Consider the following 24,186-nt stretch of genomic DNA (forward strand, 5'->3'; position numbering starts at 1 on the left):
ATCTTATTGAGTTAAAAAAACATAGATCCCGTAAAGAGGAACACGTTCGCTGCTGCACATGGCATGACCAACCCAAGCCTTCAGAAATCACGAGACTTTTTAAAAAAAAAAAAGAGAAATGTCAGATTCTTCTTATTTACCTTTGGGTTTTGAGCCTTAGAATTCATGTTTTCCAGCTTCTCAAAGCTAGAAACTTTTTTTTTTTTTTAAAAAAAGAGACAGACAAGTGTTAGTTCAGGGCAACTGCACCTGTACTCCCCCTTGATAGTGCAGCAAGGGCACCCAACTCTAGGCTTCCGGCCCCTCAGTTGTGGGCTGTCTTGGGTGGAGATGCGTTTCCCTTCTGACTGGGGTATTCCCTGACTACACTGTGAAATCCCCAGCAAGAAGCAGACTGCCTAAGCAGGCTTCTTTTGCCTTCTCTTCGGAGACAGTATACACTGTAAATGCCAGAGGTATAAGTTAGCACACAGCAAAGCAAGCATAATTTTATTCCTAAGGTAAAAGCATTACAGAGAAAAAAAAAACATTAACCAATAAAGAACCCACATGTATGCTAATGAGCTTACCAGAGATCACCCTGGCTCTGGCAGTCCTTGAAACCACATGAAAACCCCTCTGCGGGGTTTTGTAGTTTGTGACACCCTTAGCTCAGAACAAAAATGCTTGGGAGTTTGGGAGACATTCATCCATTCCATTGGGGTCTTTGGAGCGACTGTGGATTGTTAATCAGGTGGACAATGGATCTCTGCTCCAGGTTCAGCTACAGAAGGATGGACTCAGAGATGGGTTATTTGCATTCCCTTCACCCCAAGTATTGCCTGGGAAATTCACTTTGTACATATCGTCCCCAAAAGTCCTTTCAAGTCCCTAAATGCTCCTGGAGATTGCGTTCCTCAGGCCTCCTAGTGAAGTTACATACAATTCCACAACACAAACAATTGCATTTTTAATACAATGGGCCCCAAAATTATTAACTCCATAAGGTTTGTCCAGGAGACTTGCAGGATACTGTCATATCGATCTCAGATTCTCATATAATCACAAGGGCTGGGGCTTTAAGAGAAGCCACCAGACACCACAAGACTCAGTAGAATGGAGTTGGCAACGCTTGCAACAGAACCTGCGCTCTGGGCCGCAAGCTATCCGCCTCTTCTATTCGGTCAGATCTTCTCATACATCTGGATAACACTTAACCTCCTGTTGTGAGGCTTAATGGTTCATATACCGCTATGAGGACTCCAGCAAAAGATAACTGTTATAGCCCCTTCCATGCTAAAATGAGGCCTGGTCTACACCCCGTATAATTATTTCAGCTAAGGGGTTTTGAGATTTACAGTACTACGGGTACAATTATACTGGCAAAAAGATGCCTGATACCAGCATAGCTATCCCCCTTCCCATATTCCCAGCGATACCATTTGTATCAGAATAATTACATCCCCACTAGGGGAGGCCGGCCACCATTAGATATACCAGTCTAGTTAAAGCATTGCACATTGGTATTTAGACAAGGCCTTATAAGCCACACAAAACATTGTTGACATTTCAAGCATTCTTGACACCAAATCCCACTCTTTTCACCCTCTCACTCTACCAAGAGGCCAATCCGGATTTCAAGATGCTCACAGGTGGAGAGATCTTCCAGTGCACAGAGACACATTGGGACGCATCTAATTCACATCCCCAGAAAGCTTAAAAAAACCCCAACAGCAGCTCAAAGGATATCAAGGTGATCACTTGCTGTGCTCTGGCTCTTGATAAGCATTTCTCTTGGACCAGGTGGGTGTGGTTTTGGGACACTCAGACAAAAAGTGAACACCTGCCCCGCCCCCCCCAAATTGAAGCCAGAATTGTTCAGTCCACCCAAGCAAGATGCGGCTGATGGCATCACAGATGCTGCAAAGAGGCAGGTAAGAAGATTTAGGAATGGAACATTATTACAGATCAGTTCAAAGCCCTGATCCTGCAATCATTTAAGGATATGCTTAACTTTAGGCACGTAACTTCTGGCCTCGGGCACTGGTGCACCTCACTCCCTCCTATTCTCTGTCTAATGCACAGAGTACTCTAGTCTCTTGTGGGCGGTAATATTTCACAATAATTTTGACTGTTAGGTTTAGTGTGTGGGTGTTGAGTGGCCTGTGATATACAGGAGGTCCCTTGAGACTATAGCCACATGCATTTGCAGAACAGGTTTTGCTCCCTGAGAATTCTCAAGCAATATATTCTAAAATAAGCGAAGTTTCGTTTCACAGGGAGGGTGGAGCAGGAGAAAGACAACAGGAGAAATGATAACCTGCCTTGGGTTGCGTTAGCAGGCACAACAACAAAGGCCAATGCTGAAATGGCCACACCGCACTGTCGGGAGAGGCTTGAAACGGAATTCAAACCTAAGGAGAAGTCAGATCCCCAGCCTGACTGTTCTAGATGTGCGGTTTCATTTTCAAATGCGTGTGGTGCTTAGGAGCCCAAGTCCCCTGGCAAATCAATAAGTTAAGTCACTTTTTGTCACCCATTTTGGTCTCATTGCTAACCAATCTCAGAATGGAATAATCTAGGCAACCAAGGGTCATGGGAGCCCCTTACCTTCTCTGTAACAGCACCTCCATTTGCTTCAGCAGGGAGAAACTGTGTGCGACACTCCCTCTGGTGGCTGAAAAAAGAGAAATAAGAAACCAGAGAGGCCTATTTAAAATGGGCTGCATGTGACTTCTTAGAAGCTGATTTTACTAAGCCAAAGTCAAGCGAGCCTGGCAGAGAAAGCCTGTTTTGCATCAAGAGCTGCCTGTTCTCCAGCTCAGCAGAGCCATTTGTTCAGTGAGCAGTTGGCAGCAGATGCTACCAATGAGGTGGAATCGTGCTATCAACAGACAATAGAATCTCGGAACTAGGTAATGATCAAACTGCATGGCTCACCCACTTAGCTCAGGGAGAGTGAATATTCTATGGAAATCCATTGAGAAATTACTGAATTCTACAACTATGGTCCTTGTCAAGTAAAAATATTCCAGCAAATCAACATTTTCACACTTACCCGTATGGAGATCATTGTGTGTCATGCCAACATGGCCTGGGGACAAAAACCAAGATTACCCAAATGTAGGAAAGCTTCTTTTGTCGTATACTGCAACCAGTCCTGCAATTCATAAACACAAAGCACTGCCACAGCTCATTAGAAAGTAAAGCTTCCTTAGATCTGTAATAAGATCCCTGGATGTGACCTACCATACAACCTGAACATCACAGTATACGAATCCTTTATATCCAGTGCCAGAAACACACCCATTTGATGACAATGATTCTCCATGTAGTTACATTCTGAAACCTGTCACTTGGCCAATTTTTAATCCATTTAATGTGTGCCATGTTCATTTTGTATCACTCATTTTTAAAATTAAAATGTCATGAGGTAGTCAGTTACCTCACAGAAGTCTAAATATATTAGAACAGTTACCTTTATCTACCAAACTCATCTCATTAAAAGATGATATCAAATTAGAAAATAGATCCCGTCAAACTATAACCCATGTTGATTGGCATTAACTACAATACCATTAATTTTTTATTAAGAGAGACCCACATCATCATCTCCATTATCTTGCCTGGGATTGATTTCAGATTGACAGGCCTATAATTATCCAGTTCATCCCGTTTACCGTTTTTAACAACTAACTTTCTGTCAGTCTTCTGGAACTCACCACTGTTAACACTGAAAATCAACATTAATGGTCCAGCCAGCTCCTTTAAAACTCTTGGACGCAAATTATGTGGACCTGCTGATTTAAAGATGTCTACCTTTAGCAGCAGCTGTTTAACATAGCATGGAGTTACTATTGGAATGGAAAGCACATCCTCATTTTTTGCCTGATTACATCATGTTTTTCCCCTCAAATACACAACTGAAATATGTACTGAACACTTCCACCTTTTCTGAATGACTGATAAATCTACTGTTTCCATCTAGCAATGGACCAATACCATTGTTAGGATTCTTTTGGTTCTTAATACACTTCAGATCCTTATTGTCCTTCACTCTGTTGCACCACAGATTTTTCCATGTGTCTCTTTGCTTCCCCCAATAGCAATAGGTCAAAGCAGACTACAGAACTTTTAGGGCGCAGCAGCAAGGCCCACCCAGCAACTTGGTGAACTGCAGATTTACATCTCCGGTTGCCTTGCATTAAGTCTTTATACAGAAAAGCCTTCAGACGCCATGTGGAACTCAGCACCATCGGGTCTGTGCTGATTTCCACAGGGAACGCAACCCCGAAGAGTAGATCTGGGTAGCACATGTGCACTATAAACTGGAAATATCCCTCAAAAGTAGCCCACACATTTTACAATAGCTCCACCCAAAAGGCTCCAAATCACATCAGCATCTAGGAAGATGTTAGAGCTTGTTTAGACCCATCAGAAATCCCCATTTCTCTCTCACACACAGACACCCCTCCTATCTTTTTACTCTCAGCACCATCTGTTTGGTCCTTCCTTTGATATTTCTTGTAAAATGTGCGTCAAGTGCTTAAAAATTGTATTTGCTCCAATGGCGGCGTTTTGCACCCAATAAGACCTTCCATCCGAGAATCCCAAAGTGCCTTCCATGCAGCAATCAGACTAAAGTATACCTGGCCTATGCTTATGAAGCCAGTTTTACTGCAGAGGGGTTAAGTGACTTGCCCAACACTGGAGACATTTGTGAGATCCAGGGGGAAAAAGCTGCAGTTCCTGATCCCCAGCCCTGCACCTTAAGTTTAAAACCATCCCTACCTTGCTGAAATATGACAGCTTCATTTCTTCTCCTTGTAGGGAAACCTCAGAGCTGGTTTACAAACCTGGGTCCTAATCCCACAGAGCTACAGGTGGGCTGACCCCTGTGACAAGCAACGACAAGTTAAAGTACCACATCCAGGCAACTAAGTCAGCTTTGGTTCAGAAAAGAAGATTTTAACTCTCACCTGAAGCTAACACAAGGGAACAAATGCCATCTCAAATTACATGAGGCACATCAGCTGGGTGCAGTCGCAGACTATTTAAAGTGACAGTTCACTTAAATTAAAAAAAAAAAAGAAAGAAAGGCAAAATTAGTTTCATGCATGACATCTGAGCCTGAAGCCTGGTAAAATTTTATGGGATTTTCAAATCACATTTTTCTGTTCCTTTAACACATCTTTCCCCTCTTGCTGTGTGAAGATCCACCCTAAAATGGGATCTGACTATACAGAAAGGAACAATGAAACTGACTATGCAAAGTATTGTGAATTGCATGGACTGATACAGAGAAACCTCTCTCTTTTTGGGCTTGTGGGACTCGGGTGTTACTCACAACAGCAGTAGGTAAGACATCTCCAGTATGCTTAAATTGATCGGACCACTTCAATAATGTACAATATAGATGCTCCTTCCAGCTATTTTGCCCTGGTCATGAAGCTTTAAGAACTATGCAGACTTTCCATGATCAAGCTTTTCCCCAACGGAACACCAGTTTGTAGCAGGGTACCACAGATCATTTTGCATTTACATTGCTGAGCAGGGGCAAAGAGGGAACAGTCAGTAGGACAGATGAAGAAATCAAGGGATTAAATCCAGGCTGGAAATTTCAAAAGAAAATAAGGGAATGAGGTGCCCAAATCCTATTAAATCCAATGAGTGCTGAGTATCAAGCTCCCCTCAACTTCTTTGAAAATCCTAATCTCAGAGCCCAGGGTGGTCTGTTCAGTAAGCAGGCAATCAGGCAGTTAATAGAACATCTTTATATCTGTGACCTTGAGAGAAAACACTGTTAAGTTAGTGTAGACCCGAAAAAAAGTGGGGAAGGTTTTCATTCTCCAGTCTGGAAAAAAGTTTTTTTTCCCCATGAAGCTTTTCAATTAACAGGTTTAGGTTTTGTGGAGTTAAACATCTCCCCTTCTGTGAGAGAACCTCCACTACAACAGCTAGTGCGAATGCAGGAGAATCGGGAAGTGAAACAGTTCCTTTGCCCCAGGTAAAGGAAATGCAGAGTAGACAGCTAGCAATAGTGAAAGCCATTTGATAATCAACACCCATTTAATAACCACAAGCTATTTTTCATGACATTTTCCCTCTCAGCAGTATCCCATTTCACTAACAAGAATGAAGTATTCTTTCAGAACTCAGATGCTCATTTTGTTTGCCGCCTGCTCAGCAGAGAGGAAAAAAAAGGCAATCAGGAGAGTTGGATTTTTGGATTCTTGATCTCAAACTATTTCACAGTAAAAGAAGAGCATGGACCCAAGTCCACCCTTATGTGTTTGAAGGGCTTTGGTAGGGTCTTCTAAGCTACTCACTGAATAGCTAATACATCCCATTATTCGACACTGACACTTTTTGTACTTGGGAAAGAGGGAATGTTATGGTGTAGGCTGGAGCCAGGCATAGTGCATGCAACTACTGGAGAGCTATGGCCTTCACAGATTGAACACCGCACCTCAGTCCTGACCTGCAGCGTCTCCTGCTAGGCCACTCCTGGGCTCTCTACACAGCTGCATCAATGCACCTCAATCCCGATCTGGAGCACTCTTGTTCTACCCATTCTGACCTTCCTAAACAGGGACATCCTGCTGAGTCTGGCATTTCGGGGATAAATATTATTTGTAATGTAGGAAAATGTTCAGAGATCAAACTTACTGTGCCTGGCACCTTGGAAGCCAGGCCTCCAAATGCAAAAAGCTGGCATGTTAACCAAAGCAGCTGCACTCATTTATCAGGCAAACCTCAGCTGTACGTCAGTCCCTCGTGCCCAGGTTTCATACTTAGGGCCAGTCTACACTAGCAGAGCTCCTATGTTCCTGGACCTGTTTACCATAGACCATACCCCAATTCTATTTTAACAGGTGCTGTAATGTGAGTTAGCAATAGATTAGTTCAGTTTAATCTTGTTCACATACATGAAAACATTCACCATAGAATCAGGCTGTAACTGGGTCTGGGTCTCAACAGTCGTGTTATACATGGGCCAAACTGACCTGCTTCAAAGCCAGTCTCAAAACAGCGAGAGGAGGGTTTGGATGAGACCAAGCTCTCATGGATGATCAGATTGCACACAAATTAAAAAAAAAAGCACTGGGTCCCAACAAAAATGTTTAAAACAAACAGGGGAAGCCTAGAGCATTGGCTCAAAACCCTGCAGGGATCACACAATAGCCAACAAACCAGAAGTTAGGAACTGAAGTATTCGCCTGCTACCCCATTTGCAATTTTATTCTCCCATGTCCAGCCTCCTCGTATCCACAGCCAGGGCAGCACCTACCCCACTGAAAACTAACTGAAACACAGAAGTGATGCTCAACAGGATCTCACGTTTATTATTGAGAAGTGATTAATGGTGAAAAGAAAGGCAACGCCCATTCCTCATTGGCTTAACAAGAAACTGAAGAAACATATTCACTACACATTTTACAATATTTTTTCGTTCAAAATTCATGTTCCTGTAAACAAAACAAGCTTTGACCACTGTTCTCAGCCTTTAAATCAAATTAATCCAGACTTAATCTGTAATCCATATAATGCACAAGAACAGAACATTTCTTAGGACTCCTAGTACTTGACTTTTGAGTAACAAAGGGTCAGAGGAAAACAAACCACCCTTAGACACAACCTTGGCAATAATTTCCATTCGATTTTTCCAGGCAAATAAACCCAAATAAGTCATAAAATTCCTCCTCTTCCAGTCGAAGGAAAAAACAGTTCTTCCACTTTCTGCAGCGGATGTCCAAAAAAAAGTCACAACTCGGTGTTCCAAGTGCAAATTTCAAAACCGGGGGAAAGGAGGCACGAGGGAAGTGGAAGAAAGGGATGCAGCGGGGTTTAAAAATTAGAGAAAAAAGGCATATGCCACTTACGGACTTTCAAATCCGGAAAACATAGTAAAAAGACAAAAAACAAAGCATATGCTCTGAAATCACAACCAAAGCCAAAAGAAAGGGGACAAGTTTTTACCTATACTCTACCTAGAAGGGATTTTTTTTTCTTTTTGTTTTTTTAGTCCTATGTCTCGTGACATTCCAATACTTTTTTTTTTTTTCAAACTGCAAGTTTGTAAGGTTTTTTGTTTTAAAGTCAATGAAATTAAGAAAAAAAGTCCTAATTCGCTCTGGGGTGTTCTTTTTTCTCCTCTCTCTCTCTGAAAGATATCATGGATGCAACCTCTGCTGCAGTCTCTGTGGGAAGGGTAGACTTTTACTTGACACGGCCTTGGCGTTCCTGCAGGAGAAAAGAGAAGATGGTTAGTTTAGAGCAACTCTTGCAAAACTTCCATGGGTCAAGAGGGAACAAGATTTTGTTCACTACTATCTCATACACAGAACATGAAAACATAGGGCTGGACCGGATGTCAAAAGATCACCCCGTCCACCTCCCCACACTGAAGCGGGATTAGGTATTCCTAAAACCTTCCCCAAGGGGTGTTTGTCTACGTTAATATTTAGTGGTCTATCTGGTTTATGACAGGAGAGGTCCATTATAATGAAGCTGAATGTGAGAAACGGTCCGTTTCTGTTCAAGGAGGAGCAGCTCATTTTAAGCGGGCAGCTGCACATGGCCAGTATGACAACGTACTTACATCCTGTCGGGCGATGCCTCCCAGCTCTTGCCATTTCCCCTTCATAATAGCAGTTGCCACCACAACCCCTCCCCCCGCACCTTGCTCCTTTCCTCTCCCTATCCCCCCAGCAACATCTTTTGCAGCATTAAAAACAGCTCTCTCAGATGCAACCTGCTCAGATTCCTCCAGTTCTGTAGAGCCTGCCAAGTATAATGAAGGGAAGTGGGACACAAACAAGGAGCGGGGGGGAGAAAGGGCAGCTATTGAAATAAACAAACTACTCACTGCTAATGTTATGTCAATTAATTGGTTGGACACAGTCTGGGGGGCCAGGTAGAGGCAGCCACTCTGCTAGTTATCAGTGAGGGTTTCTAGTGCCTCACTGGTCGGGAGAAACAGGGCTCTCTTCCTCAGTCCCATAAACGGAGCTTCAGAAAGCAGTTCCCAAGAGACCTGCCTCCAGTTCTCAATCTTATCAGGCTAGAGAGAGAGTAGGTCACAGTGGGGAGGAGGAAGAGTGAACCTGCCCTGGGACAGGAGGGATTTGGGTGCTTTCAAGAGTGAATTGGTAGCAGGGTTCCATTTACTGAAGGAGATCAGGTGCTCACATGTCTAGTGAGAACAGGAGAGGAGGAACCGAAAACCGTTTGTGTTCAGTCCCTCAGCGAACTCGGCATTGGCAAGTTGCTTGCTCAGGGCTATAAAACCCAGCCCGAGAGTTCTCCAACCACAGAATTCATGCTCCAAAGACTGGTGATCCAGGGTACAAGCCTTCATTTTAAACAACAATGCTTCTAGCCAGTATGACAGCAAAACAACAGACTCAGGCTGACATCAGTGCAAATGGCCCCATGCATTGAATGGTGCGGTAAGCACTGAAACCTAAAAGATGACGATTCATAAGAACAGCCATGCTGGGTCAGACCAATGGTCCATCTAGCTCAGGACCCTTTCTCCGACAGCGGCCAGTGCCAGATGCTGCAGAGGGAATGAACACAACAAGGCAATTTCGAGTGATCCATTCCAGGTCATCCAGTCCCAGTTTCTGGCAGTTGGGGTTTGTGTCCCTGACCATCTTGGCCAGTGAGTCTCAAACCATTTTTTTTTTTTTTTACACTGGCAACCCCTTTCACACAACAAGCCTCCGAGTGCGACCCCCCTAATAAATTAAACACACTTTTAAATATATTGAACACCATTCTAAATGCTGGAGGCAAGCGGGGGTTTTGGTGGAGGGTGACAGCTAGCAACCCCCCATGAATAACTTCATGACCCCCTGAGGGGTCCTGACCCCTATTTGAAAACCCCGGATCTTCGCTAACAGCCGCTGATGGACCTATCCTCCATGAACTTTGATTTTATAGACCTATCATATCCCTGCTTAGTCGTCTTTTCTAACCTGAACAGTCCTAGGTCTTTTTACTCTCTCCTCACATGGAAGCTGTTCAATACACCTAGTCATTTGTTGCCCTTCTCTACACTTTTTCCAGCTCTAATAGATCTTTTTCTAGAGGAGGTGACCAGAAGTGCAGACAGTATTCAACGTGTGGCCACACAATGGATTAAATACAATAGCATTATGATCTACCCTCTTCCTAATGGTCCTTAAATCGCTCACTTTTTTGACTGCCGCTGCACAATGAGATGTTTTCCGAGAACTACCCGCAAATCTTTTTCTTACCTGAGAGCAGCTAATTTAGATCCCATCGTTTTGTATGTATAGTTGGGATTATTTTTTCCAATGTGCATTATTTTGACATTCATGGTTGATAATTGCATCTGCCATTTTATCATCCAGTCTCTCAGTTGAGCGAGATTCCTTCGTAACGCATTAGAGTCAGCTTTGGACTTAACTATCTTGAGTACCGTATATACTCATTCATAAGCTGAATTTTTTTTTTTTAGTAATAAAGGGATGCACCAGAGAAGGGGGTTGGCTTATGAACGGGGAGAGAGAGACAGACGTGGGACACAGCCCCACCCCCAACAGACGGAGCAGGGAGAGGCAGCGCAGCCAGCAGAGCCAGAAGGGAAGAGGCAGGGCCAGAGTCTCTTCACTTCTGGCCACGCTGCTCTGCCCCAGCCTCCAAAGCAGCTGCAGCTCTGGGGCTGGCAGGCTGTGGCCGAGCCGCCTGGCCTGGCTCACTGGAGCAGCCTGTGGCCAGGCCAGAGACATCCTCCCCAGCCCTCCCCAGACAAGGTGGGAAGGGATGGGGAGAGCGTGGGGGTCCTGGGCTAGGGGTGGGGGCATGTGGAAGGTGGTCACAGGGGTTACTTCCCTGACTCCCAGCTTCTTCAAAAAAATTCCCCAACAGTTGCTGTCCCAGCCCATCAGGGTAAGCAGCTGGCACGCTGGGACACTGTTTACTTAGGTTTACCTCTATGCCTGCAGACACTCGAAGTAAACAAACCATCTCAGCCCACCAGTGGCTTATCCTGATGGCCCGGGAGCCAAAGTTTGCTGACCCCTGAATCATAGGGTCGGCTTCTGAACTGGTTATAAAAATTTTCCATTTTTACTTATCTATCTGGGGGGGGGGGAAATTGGCTTATAAACAAACCAGCTTATGATCAAGTATATATGGTAATAGCATCTACAAGTTTTGTCACCTCATTGTTTTCCCCTTTTCCCAGATTTGTGAATACGTTGAGCAGCACAGGTCTCAGTACAGATCCTTGGGAGACCCCACTCTCTCTCGCTCCACTGTGAACACTGACCATTTATTCCTACCCTTTGTTTCCTATTTTAGCCAGTTACTGAGGCATGACAGCACCGTGTCTCTTATCCCAGGACTGCTCACTTTGCTTAAGAGCCTTTGGTGAGGGACCCTGTCAAAGGCTTTCTGAAAGTTCAAGTATACCATATGGACTGGATCACCCGTGTCCACATGTTTGCTGACCCTCTCAGCAAATTCTAATATATAGATAAGGCACCATTTCCCTTTATAAATGTAGCGTTGACTCTTCCCCAACATATTGTGTTCATCTACAGGTTTGATAACTTTGCTCTTTACTCTAGTTTCAAACCATTTGTCTGAAGTTAGGTTTACTGGCCTGTAATTGCCAGGATCACCTCTGGAGTCTTCTTTTAAAATTGGTGTCACATTAGCTACCCTCCAATCTTCTGGTACAGAGACTGATTTAAAGTGATGGCTACACATCAGTTAGCAGTTCTGCAGTTTCATAACTGAGCCCCTTCCAGTCCCTCGGGTGAATACTGTCTGGTCTTGGTGACTTATTACTGTTCAATTTATCAATTTGTTCCAAAATCTCCTTCTATTGACCTCAATTTGGGACAGTAGAAATGTCAACTATTTTACTGCTGATCATTTTAATAGAAGCAGGTAGTTATTTCAAAATGCCAAACTACCTCCTATGGTTCTCCAGGTGCCAAATCCTCATCTGTCCCCTACCCAGCTGCCAAAACCCCCAACTGCCCCTTGACAACTGCGATACCACAATTATGCATTGTCAGGATAAAAACGATGGCATAGCGAAAAACGAAAGAGTGGAAAAGAGTAAATTACATTGAAATTCATAACAAAGAAACCTCAGCAGCTACTAATATTTGTTTTCATGTTGGATTCATTAACCTTTTAAATGTTAAATGCAGCTGCTGCAAAATTTCCCTCTGCGCGACTTCATAATCAAGGGGCTTTGCCACAGAACTTGAGTCCAGCTTGCTACAAAGGGTTAAAAAAGCAAGCTGGAGAGAGATATGCTTATTTAAATCAACTCAAAACATCTTTTAAACATCCCTGACAATTTAACATGCAACGTCAATAAGATGACCAAAAATTTGCCAACAGATGAGCTCTCCATGAACAATAATGCTCACATCCAGTTACTGATTGGCCCCTTTTCTCCACCTAGTCATTCCCTGTGATCTCTTGCTTCAAGTTCATTGAAAAAGTTGGCCCTCACTGAAACCATTTTTGGATCCAGTTTCTACCCTCAGCACTGGAAAAAAGTTAGCCATTACCATTCTTCAGCAACAGAAAATGACAGCTAGAGGTGTCTGGTTAGCTTCAGGCCTTTGTACCCCAGTATAACTCCCTGCATCAAGACGCTTAGGCTGGTCTCCAATGAAAAAGTTACATTGGCATAGCTACATTGGTTGGGCGTGTGAAAAACCACTGCCTGACCCACAAAGTTGTGCCACCAAAACACAGTTATGCTGACAAAAGAGTCCTTCCATCCATGAAGCTCATATCATCTGGGGAGATAGTATTCTGCACTCAGAAAGACTCCTTCTGTCATAGCCTGTCTCAACACTAGGAGATTATGCTGGCATTGCCTCCACAATGTAGATACAGCCATATTTTGGTACAAGGGGGCCTTTTCTGACTTAGTTTGTGTCGCTTGGCAAAAGGTTTAATCTATCTAACCAAACCACCCTTACATTGGAATAAGAGTGTCTGTACAGTGGGTGCAGACACTGCCTGGATAACCAGTAAACGTTTCCATGCAGGTAAGGACTAAGTGCCAATTTGAAACAATACATTTCCTAGCCCCATCAACCAAGGATACAGCGAGTGGAACGCCACTTCGGTTTTAAAGCTTCTTCCCCACAATAGGCCTAGTCAGCCCATACTTCCCTTTCTCCACAGGACACTTGAAATAAAGCCCTGGATACTTACACATTGCCTTTTTTAAGGTGGAGCAAATTCTCTTCATTAATATTTGCCATACAAACAGAGCAGAACTGAAAACACAGCAGAATTGAAATCAGGAACCACAACAGATAACCAAAGCAGTTTTGATCCCTGGGCACCACAGTACAAATAAATAATAAAGCCATATGCCTGGGGGAAGCTGCAAATCAAAATGAAGTTGCCAGGTCTTACTCCTCCTCTGCCTCCTGGTTCTGAATCCAGCCCCGTTCACTAACCAAGGACAGATGGCAACATGCCACATCCACTGAGGAAGAGGTCACAACTACATGCCCTGAACTCCAGTCTCTCAGGCACAGATGGGGTTTAAGCTAGCTGCAGGAACACGCAGCCTTAGAACTCCTCCACACACACATCCAGCCCCACCACAGCCTCAAGCGACAGAGTCCCATCTTGCCCTGCAGATGGTGGCTGCAGTCCCTGCTGACCACTTCAACTGATGAGCTGACCACACAGATCCCAAACCATGGGTTTAAACGAGTTGCTTTCTCCTTCTCCTTCCCCTTCCATGAAAGTAAAGCGGCTCCAAAGGCCAAAGCATAGCACAAGGAAAGGAAGACAAGGGACCTAAGAGGAATAAGAACATAAGAGCGGCCAGACTCAGTCAGACCAAAAGGTCCATCTAGCCCAGTATCCTGTCTTCCAACAGTGGCCAATGCCAGGTGCCCCAGAGGGAATGAACAGAACAGGGAATCATCAAGTGATCCACCCCGTCGCCCATTCCCAGCTTCTGGCAAACAGAGGCTAGGGACACCCATCCCTGCCCATCCTGGCTAATAGCCATTGATGGAACTATCCTCCATGAACTTATCTAGTTCTTTTTTGAATGGCACAGGGGAGATGGAGCAAAAAAAGCCACAGGATGCAGGTACAAAGGACAACACAACCCAAGAAGAGTCCCAGAAACGGATCCTTCATACAATCTGGAAAAAGCCAGAGGCTGTAGGAAGCAGACTAGAAACAAACTGTTTAATTTCAGGATTGGGGATTGTATTGCAAGTTTCTCTCAACTGAATATTCAGCATAGCCTGAAGAGGCTTGAAGAACTAGCGTCACACGCTGGCGTAGAATAATCCCCTTACTTCCCCCACTACTGCAGCTTCACAGAATATTTAGGGGGAGTTTCTTATAAAGGAATGGTGTAGGGCAGCTATTTGCCCCCATTCAGATTTTTGGCTCATTCCGTTACCCGCTGCAAGTGACTTTTCCTTGCATGGCACAAGGATCTGGGTTTATGCTCTCATCTATGCATATGCCATGGAGGAAAAACAAGCAGTTTCCTTCTACTCCGGTGCAACCATCTGGGGTCCGAAAGCCCAGCGTGTGCTAATGTGAGCACTGCTCTCAGTGCTGAAGGAGATACGGGGCGTGATTTCATTCTCTTCATTCATGGCAGTAGTTTTTTCTGTGCTTTTGTTTGTAGCTGAATGAACAATTTCTCCCGCATTTCCTTCTAGGAAAGAGGCCTTGGCCTAGAGATGATGTCCCCTCTGTACAGTCCAACATTGTCCACAGCCTCATCCAATGCAGTGGGACACCCCCCTGGGAGAGATGTCTTGCTCTCCAGGGGTTATAGAAGGTAATAAGTGAGTGCTGGACCATGAGAGAGAGAGGGGTAGATTTTTTGGGATCAGAGGTGGGGGTTAAGTGCTGTGTACCCACATCATCTCTATTCTTGTTTTTCCCTCAGATCTCAGGAGTGTGAGGAATCCTAAGATAACACCCACGTGAAATCCCAGGAAAAGGGCTTGGAGCATGTGTACCTGCAGGTACTACCCATGATTCTGCCCTTTGACATGTGAACCTCTGGATGACAAAAAATATCCACATTGTGTTTTATTAAAGTTGCCCTTGATCAACAAAGATTGGCTCGAGTATAATGAAAAATGGAAGAAGGGATAGAGGACAGACCAGGCAAAGCCAGAGCTGTGAAGTGTCAGTGAAGGACGGTAAGAGCACCGTGGGAATACAATGGGAGAACTAACTGCACACAGTACCGAGCAACATGATGGAAAACAAGAAATGTATCCTTGCTCAGAGCAGGTGGAATAGACACCTATACACTTTTGTAAGCACGGCCGTGGACATGCTGTGTTTACGGATATCCTAGAGAGCTGAACCAAAATTCTCCATTCCAGACCAAGTTAGACTGTGTAATTAGAAGCCCTTTGTGATTATCCTGCATAATTAGTTTCAGCCATGTCCAGCACAGTTATAGGGAGGAAGCCGTGACGTCATAAACTGGCTTGTGACATTACTGAGGGCTTGTCTACATCAGAAAGTTGCAGCGCTGGTGAGGGAGTTACAGCGCTGCAACTTTGAAGGTGTACACATCTGCAGGGCACCACCAGCGCTGCAACTCCCTGTTTGCAGCGCTGGCCGTACTCCCGTTTTGTCTCGGGTGTAGAGGATCCAGCGCTGGTGATCCAGCGCTGGTAATCCAATGTAGACAGTTACCAGCGCTTTTCTTGACCTCCGTGGAAGGAGGAAGCCTCTGGTAATCAAGCTGGTCTCCTTTCCCGGTTTGCTCTCTCGTTCCCGGAACCCAGAGCAAGCAGGTCTCCTTCCCTGCGGTTTGCAGGGTGGCTCCGGGAACGCGAGAGCAAACCGCGGCGAAGCTGGTCTCCTTTCCCGGTTTGCTCTCTCGTTCCCCGAACCGCCGAGCAAGCGGTTCTCCTTCCCTGCGGTTTGCAGGGTGGCTCCGGGAACGCGAGAGCAAACCGCGGCAAAGCTGGTCTCCTTTCCCGGTTTGCTCTCTCGTTCCCGGAGCCACCCTGCAAACCGCAGGGAAGGAGAACCGCTTGCTCGGCGGTTCGGGGAACGAGAGAGCAAACCGGGAAAGGAGACCAGCTTTGCCGCGGTTTGCCCTCGCGTTCCCGGAGCCACCCTGCAAACCGCAGGGAAGGAGAACCGCTTGCTCGGCGGTTCGGGGAACGAGAGAGCAAACCGGGAAAGGAGACCAGCTTCGCCGCGGTTTGCTCTCGCGTTCCCGGAGCCACCCTGCAAACCGCAGGGAAGGAGAACCGCTTGCTCGGGGTTCCGGGAACGAGAGCGCAAACCGCAGCGAAGCTGGTCTCCTTTCCCGGTTTGCTCTCTCGTTCCCGGAGCCACCCTGCAAACCGCAGGGAAGGAGAACCGCTTGCTCGGCGGTTCGGGGAACGAGAGAGCAAACCGGGAAAGGAGACCAGCTTTGCCGCGGTTTGCCCTCGCGTTCCCGGAGCCACCCTGCAAACCGCAGGGAAGGAGAACCGCTTGCTCGGGGTTCCGGGAACGAGAGAGCAAACCGCGGCGAAGCTGGTCTCCTTCCCCGGTTTGCTCTCTCGTTCCCGGAACCCCGAGCAAGCGGTTCTCCTTCCCTGCGGTTTGCTGGGTGGCTCCGGGAACGCGAGAGCAAACCGCGGCGAAGCTGGTCTCCTTCCCCGGTTTGCTCTCGCGTTCCCGGAACCCCCCTTGAAGCCGCCCAACAGCGCTGCAGTGTGGCCACATCTAACACCACTTGCAGCGCTGGTTGCTGTAAGTGTGGCCACTCTGCAGCGCTGGCCCTATACAGTTGTACTAATACAGCTGTAACTACCAGCGCTGCAAAATTTTAGATGTAGACATGGCCTGAATGAACGGGTCCAGTGCAGTAATCTGATGAGAGGATGCAGTTTCCAGTCACACAGCTTGGGAGCCAATCCTGACTGGAAAGTAAAAGACTTCCCTGGAAGTTTATAGCTAGCACCTACATACTGTGATGAATGGCACCTTAGAAATGACGGATACACAGATGCCAATACTACGCACTTACATAGCACCTTGCAGAGGCTCTCACTGATTTACAGGCAGCACTTGCTGTGAGGTAGGTAAGTATTATTCCCACTTTATGGCTGGAGAAAGATTTATTTAAGGTTACACACAGGGACAGAACCCACCACAGAACCCAGAACTCAAGCGCTAGTCTCATGCCCTCACCACCAGACCAGTGACTGCCAAGCGTGTCAGCGCACTTGGTGGTGGGCTGAGCATGGTGTTGTCCGATTTTGACACACGTTACTTTCCCAATGTTTTTCCACATCAGCAACTGCTGTAATCAGCACTGCTGTAGCGTATGCCTGAGTGGGAGAAGTGGCGAGACCTCATAGACTCAAGGACTGGAAGGGACCTCGAGAGGTCATCGAGTCCAGTCCCCTGCCCTCATGGCAGGACCAAATACTGTCTAGACCATCCCTGATAGACATTTATCTAACCTACTCTTAAATATCTCCAGCGATGGAGATTCCACAACTTCCCTAGGCAATCTATTCCAGTGTTTAACTACCCTGACAGTTAGGAACTTTTAGGCTGTGGGCCGCATTATGGAAATTGGAAAACCCGCACTTTAGACCATTCTCCTTCCTCTAAGGTCATATGCACTGATGACTAAATTCTGTCCTCTAGATATGTGCATGCAACTGCAGCTGAGATCAATGGGAGATGTGAGCCCTGCCCAACAGCAGAATTCAGCCCCATCTTCAATAACGTTTGCTGGAACCACAGGGATTCTTTAAATCTGGAATCATTTTGTTCACTTGGGAAATAAATCATTTGAGGCCTCCCACATCAGATCATATGCAACCCTATCCAAACGAATACAGTTTCAGGGCTTCCAAAAATTATGCCGCAAGTCAATTTGACTTCTGACTTGAACTAGAAATAAGAGTGATGTTTCTACCGATGCCGTTTCTGGGCTAGTTTTATACTGTCAGCCTTTCCAACTAGGTCAGCTTAAAATGTGGTTATGGTTAGCACAAATAACTTATTAAAATAGCATCTTCTCACTATGCTTATCGGCTCCTCATGCAGCTTGAGTCTTAAAATGCTCAGTTTATATACAAAAACACAATATTTTACTACTGTTGGCACTGGAAAGCCAATACAACTGCAGAGGAAAGAGCGGCATCCTACCCTGACCTACACATCAACAGAAACACTAGCTCCATTCGGTCTGCAGATTTTTCCTTGGTTTGTGACAATGGCTGAATTTCAATTATTTATCACTTTGAACTCTTGTAAAGGAGCTCCATAAAATTCAAAAAGGTAAATATACTAGACATGTTGATAACCCCATGCTAGAACTCCTCCTGCTCTGATAGCAAATTAAAATTTAATCAAAATCTTGATTAAACAACAAGAAAGCTTTAAAACTTGACCAAAGAGCAAGCAAAATGAGACCCATCTGTGGGATCATATGCCAAAGGAGGATATGTAATTCGTCCTGGAAATCTGAATTACAGGCACAGACAACCCAAGTGTTCCAGCAAACCTCAACTGCATCTGTTCGCAGGATATAGGAGAAGAGGGACTTTCTCAAAAAGGTCCACGTCACAGACTGAAAAGCCAAATCACAGTATCAGGCTGAGTTTGCACATCCTGGCAGTTACAAAGGTCTTGCTTCAGCATAAAAACTGAGCACCCCACCTAATGTTTGTCTCAGATGCCTATCACTCTGTTATCTAATCAAAGGGCTATCAAGGCATACAGAGTAAATAGGGAACAGCAAGATGTCCTCTTTCAAGAGTGGTTGTAACCAAAACATGACTAACCTACCGGAAGCATTTACAGAGCACCAACCACCACATGATCTGTGCATTTTAAACCATAGCTTGCCTTTCTATGTCAACCATCCAGCTTGGGAGCTAGGGTGTTGGGAGGGACTTCATGGAAGTCTTAGAAAGACTGCCTCTATTTCTGCAGCAGCAGTTACATGCTGTCAGTTGTTCCTGGTTGTCAGCTGGCTGGCAGACATGCTCAAATTCCCCCCCACCCCTGCTTTCAAGGCAGCACCAAAACTGATCCAATTTAGTGCAAAGGATGAACTCTGCCAGTCTTGACACTCCAGATCAAAACTGCATTCTGAAGCAAAAAGTCATCCAATTTCTGCAAACACTTACAGGAACTTTCCTGCAGGAACCAGCTGCCCTGAAGCATATGACTTGCACAGGAAATAGAATGGTATGTGGTCCTAAAGCAAACAACAACATGCTACTGGACGCCAGCTACCCAAAGCCATGTCACAATGAGCTAGTTCAGTGGTCCCCAACGCAGTGCCCCCGGGTGCCATGGCACCTGCTGGGGCATTTGTGTGTTCCCGCCTAGTGCCCAGCAGAGAGAGAAGCTGTGGCCCTGCGCCTGCCGGGGACAGAGTGCTGCGGGCTCCAGTGTTCTCTGTCCTCAGGGCTTCTCTTCAGCTTCTCTCCGGATTCATATATTATGTTATATGAAAAACATCATATTTAATATTATTTAATGTACAAATACAAAATAAGCCTTAAAAAATTGGTGGTGCCCACCACACTTCTGAAAACATGAATGTGTTAATGGCCACAAAAAGGTTGGGGACCACTGAGCTAGTTGGTCCTTTTCAGTGAATATGAACATTTCGATCCTCTAAAAAAACCACAGGTAGTTAAAAGCTTTGAAAAATTTACCAGCACACCTTACCCATCAGGAGGTATAGCTCAGTGGTTTGAACACTGGCCTGCTAAAACCCAGGGTTGAGAGTTCAATCCTTGAGGGGGCCATTTGGGGATTGGTCCTGCTTTGAGCAGGGGGTTGGACTAGATGATCTCCTGAGGTCCCTTCCAACCCTAATAATTTATGATTACTGGAAGTTAATACGAGTTATGGGAGCCTTCTGAGTGAGATTCCAGAGACATCTATTAAGCACCACTGGGCTTCCTACTTGGGCATGGTATTTGGACCCAAATCCCCTCCTGGCTTTAGTGTAAAAGCAAAATATATTTGTAGCTTCCATTCCAAGATCCTGGAAGGAAACAGGATTCCTTGTTCCCATACCCAGCTGTTAATAAGAACATTCCCAATACTCTCCTTCTCCCCCCACCATTTGGTAACTATGTGCTACAGCTTTCCTGAACAGCCAAATATAAAAACTTACAAGAAACTCATTAGCTTTATGGCTGCTCAGGGGGCTATGGGCAACAGCAGTGAAACTGACTATACTCTGGTAAGTTTCAAACTGAAACTATTGGTGAGGCCCAGAAAATTGTTTCTACTGGCAAGTCCAGTCTTCTTCCCTTGCCCCAGTCCTACTTCATCAGATATTCTTGTGTATATACATGAGGCAATAATGGACCATTTTTTCAATTTGCTGGCCCTGTGCATTTCACAGCACTTTGACTGTTTCCCTGCTTGGGTCTTTCAAGGAGTATGGATCAGACATTTTCTGCATTGACTTACACATTGAAGAGTTAAAGTCTCCCATCCCAGCTTTAATAAAGTCAATGGCATTTACCAAGAACCTTCCTTCGAACCTTGTTGTAATGATCAGACTTACAAATGTACTCTAATTGAGGGCTTAATAGTAAAGAGTATATGAAAGTTCATAAGAATCCACTATAACTTAAAACAAGGGTTAATGTGAAAAGGTGCAAATGGAGATAGAAAATCCAGACAAAAAGACTTGGTATGACTCAAGGACTGCATTAAGATCATGCCTGGTAAACAAGAAAATCGTAGAACTAAAAATGAACCAACCAAAATTGGCGTGTCGGAAAAAGGTTTAATTGGTAAACAAAATAACTAGGGGATAGGCTATTCCATCCATCACTCCATTCTGGGGTTCTTAAAAATATTTTGGGGAGAAAAACTGGCTACTGGAGGAAGCTTCATCACGATGGCTGGTACCCCACCATCTCCAGGGACCCAGGACCTTTGTCACTCTGATTCTGAGACATGTCCCGACCAGACCAGGCCAGACAGAGGGACTCAGATGAGCTCACCACCTTTACCGACTCTAGCTGAATCCCAACCGCCACCTGGGATGAAACAGCATTAGACTTCAAGAGTAACAGCTCCAGCCACCTCAACTAACTTCTTCTCTTCTCCCCATAAGGACAGTTATTGCCATCTTAATATTATCTTAGAGACTATTGAACACGAAGGTTTTTCCTTCTATAAATTTTCTCCAGCTAAAGGGATACATAATGTTAAAATGTAAATCTTAAGACTTTACATTTCAAATGCTCTGTTTTTCCTTCTTTAAAACTTTAATAAAAAGGTTAAAATGATTTTTAGAAATAGTGTATTTAGCTTACTTAGTACCTCAAAGGCTTTGTATATAAAACCCCTGACCTTGTTTAACATGATTTCATGTTAACAGACATAAACCAGTTAGTGTCTAACATCATTTATTCCATTTAAATTAATACAACATTACAGTATATCCTTGAGTTTTAATCTGCAATGATGACAGTGAAGTAATGCACCCATGGTGCAGGCTTGGGATCAAATCTGACTCTGGGTCACAAGACTTTGGTTGACTACACAGTGGAGAATGTAAAGTGTTAGCACCACATAATTTGAACCACAAGATGTTCTGGAGAAGGAAGTTCACCCACTTTCCAGATTCAGAATCTCAACTGATGCAAAGCTAATAAAGGATTTGTTGTACTCATCGTCATACAATACAAATGCGACAGCCAGGTCTGAATAATATTGAAACTTGGACGACTCTACATCCACCCCCATGGAGCCTGGACAACAAGTACTTCATTCTGTAAGCCAGAGAAGCTTAATATTCATTTTAAGATAAAGTCACAGACAACACGCCATGCTGTCTCCCACTCCCATTAACCAGTTGATACCAAAATTCAGTTAATGAGCTCCAGTAAGGAGAGCAACACTCCCTATGACTTTTATACAAATTTCTATTTCCTAGGTATTTAAAAGGGAATATTATGCCCCAGCAACAGTGGCTGTGACACACGAATTCCTGCTTAGTTCTTTACAGTTTCATAGTGCTGTCTTATAAACACATATAAACCCAAGTATCAACCGGTTTGTGGCCAAAATATGACCTGTTACATGAGACTCGAGAGAGAATGATCCTCAGGGCTTTAATCTCTTAAAGATCTACTATGATGCCAAGAAACTCTTAAAGGTAGCCACTTTATATATGGCCTGTACTTTTGTCATTCTTATAATGACAGACAGGCCAGAGAGCACAGCAATCAATAACACCATGCGCACACAGAAAAGGAAACAAATGCCTTTTAATTTCAAGCTCAATTAGACATACAGGACAGATGAGAGGGAAAAAAAAAGAAAAGAAACTAAAATTCCCTTCCCAAGTTCCTACCTTACTATTCTATTACAAACAGTAGAAAAGCAGCTAACTCAAAAAGCTGCTCACCACTGCCCTTTTAATAAAGAAATTCTAACAGAATGAAACTAGAATTGTTGTCTACATTTTGAGTTCTCTATAGAATGGTTCACAGCCCCCCCCCCCCCCCTCCAAGGCTGTTATTAACCTGATCAAATGCATTATTACATGACTTATCCTTCAATTAAGCAGCAGCAGGCTGGGCAGCTACCCATTGGAAAGAGCAACAATCAACTCCCTCATTTAGTCCCCAGCTTGCATAACCACAATTCTTGTTAACCAAGATTTCCTTGGACAACTTTACTGCAGTAAAAGTGCAGTTGCACTATTTTACATGACAATGGTCCAGTTTTGTGCCACTGGCTTATTAACTTGTAATGCTGCAAGAATTACTACTACGAAGTACAACAGAAATTTTAGAAATTAAGCTAGGGTTCTACTAACTGTAGCTAATATGCTCATACCATGACAAAATAAAGAGTACAGAAAGAATCCTCTTAAATTAATACTTGTCACCAGACATCTTATATAAGAGACAAAGCAAAAAAAAAAGTGACCCGTCGGACAGAAAAAGGTTGCAGGAATACATTCCAAGAACAAAGAGAAATGTAGACCTAGAGGTCAGTGATCTAGCTTATCCCCTTGCACTGAGGCGAACAGCTCATGTAAAGCTAAACAGATTTAAAAGTTTATTAGAGAATGTTTAAATAAAAAATGATACAAAGAGTTCAAAGTGTCAGTTGTTGGTCATTGGGGGCAGCATACAGAGTATAGGGGGACGCTGGTATGTGGGAATTGGTTAGCACATAACATATACAGTCTGCAAGGTCCCCCAATGCGGGGTGTATGGTGGGTGGGATCAAGAAGCAGTAAGGAAGCAGTGAGGGTACATCGCTCATACAGTGGGTTACTACTACAACTCTGAATACAGGAGGTTCATGTGTTCACACACTAATACTATCCTAGCTCTTCCTAGACACTAATTAATTGGTCAGGTGACAATGCTTACGCTATACTTCTTCACTGGGCAGAAAAAGCAGACAAGAGAACACTACATATGCTCAGCTGAATTGAGCTTTCAGAAAACAAAATAGCCAACTGACATTTAGCTCCAGAGAAAAGTAACTTTCCTTGAGAAATTGCTGCTTCTCAGATTACTACAGCTAAATTACCTAGAGTTCTGTAACATTGGCCTCCACTAATCGGCTATCAACCAGTGTTAGTAAATTACCAATATTTCCCTAAATAAAAACCCTCCATGTATCAAAATCTCATGAAGTTTCCGGGGAATCCTCTTCCTAAAGCACCCTAAAAACATTCAAAGAACAGCAACACAAACCCTAGACAGCAGCACCTTTATCTTGAATTATTGGGGGAGAGAAAAAAAATCGGACACTCGCCACATTAAAAAGGCTTTTATTTTAGCTCACTGTGGTATTAACAGCTGATGCATGCAGCTTAATGTCTGTTAAAAAACCCAATGCCAAATAAGATCATTTAAGGGAACTGAGACATATCAATAGATCAAGTTTGCTTTGAGATAGAAAAGAAAAAGTCTTCTGCAAACTGTCCCTTGCCAATGTGCCCCTGCACTGTTCTGGAGAGATCACCTCCAGCAGAACAACATTCAATTTCCTTGTCTCTTCATGAGGCTGCCAGTACAGGTCCCAGTTGTGATTAAGCAATTGGCTCATTGGAAAATGGCCTGAGATTAACTCATTTCACATAGGCCATTCCCTCCTAGAGGGTAATACCTTTTGGTTACTCACAACGTGTACTGCATTTCACCCCGTGGCCTAGAGATGAAA

At 44.4% G+C, this 24,186-nt stretch overlaps 1 protein-coding gene and 1 long non-coding RNA gene across 2 annotated transcripts in view; both read right to left on the reverse strand.

Moving 5' to 3' along the window:
- Positions 1–476: 476 nt before the first annotated feature.
- LOC115637794 lies at positions 477–3,140 on the reverse strand. The gene is made up of 3 exons (XR_003997352.1): positions 3,038–3,140; positions 2,590–2,656; positions 477–1,899 (listed from the first exon to the last, which is right to left on the reverse strand). It is a non-coding gene; the product is annotated as an uncharacterized LOC115637794 (long non-coding RNA).
- A 4,159-nt stretch (positions 3,141–7,299) lies between these two features.
- Positions 7,300–24,186, reverse strand: part of YTHDF2 (YTH N6-methyladenosine RNA binding protein 2) — a 29,576-nt gene continuing 12,689 nt past the window's right edge. Inside the window, exon 5 of the mRNA XM_030539035.1 lies at positions 7,300–8,223. Coding sequence (XP_030394895.1) covers positions 8,200–8,223 — 24 coding nt within the window. The 3' untranslated portion in view covers positions 7,300–8,199. The remainder of the gene's footprint in view (positions 8,224–24,186) is intronic.

Source organism: Gopherus evgoodei, chromosome 20, assembly GCF_007399415.2.
Source record: "Gopherus evgoodei ecotype Sinaloan lineage chromosome 20, rGopEvg1_v1.p, whole genome shotgun sequence".
Taxonomy (NCBI): Eukaryota; Metazoa; Chordata; order Testudines; family Testudinidae; genus Gopherus; species Gopherus evgoodei.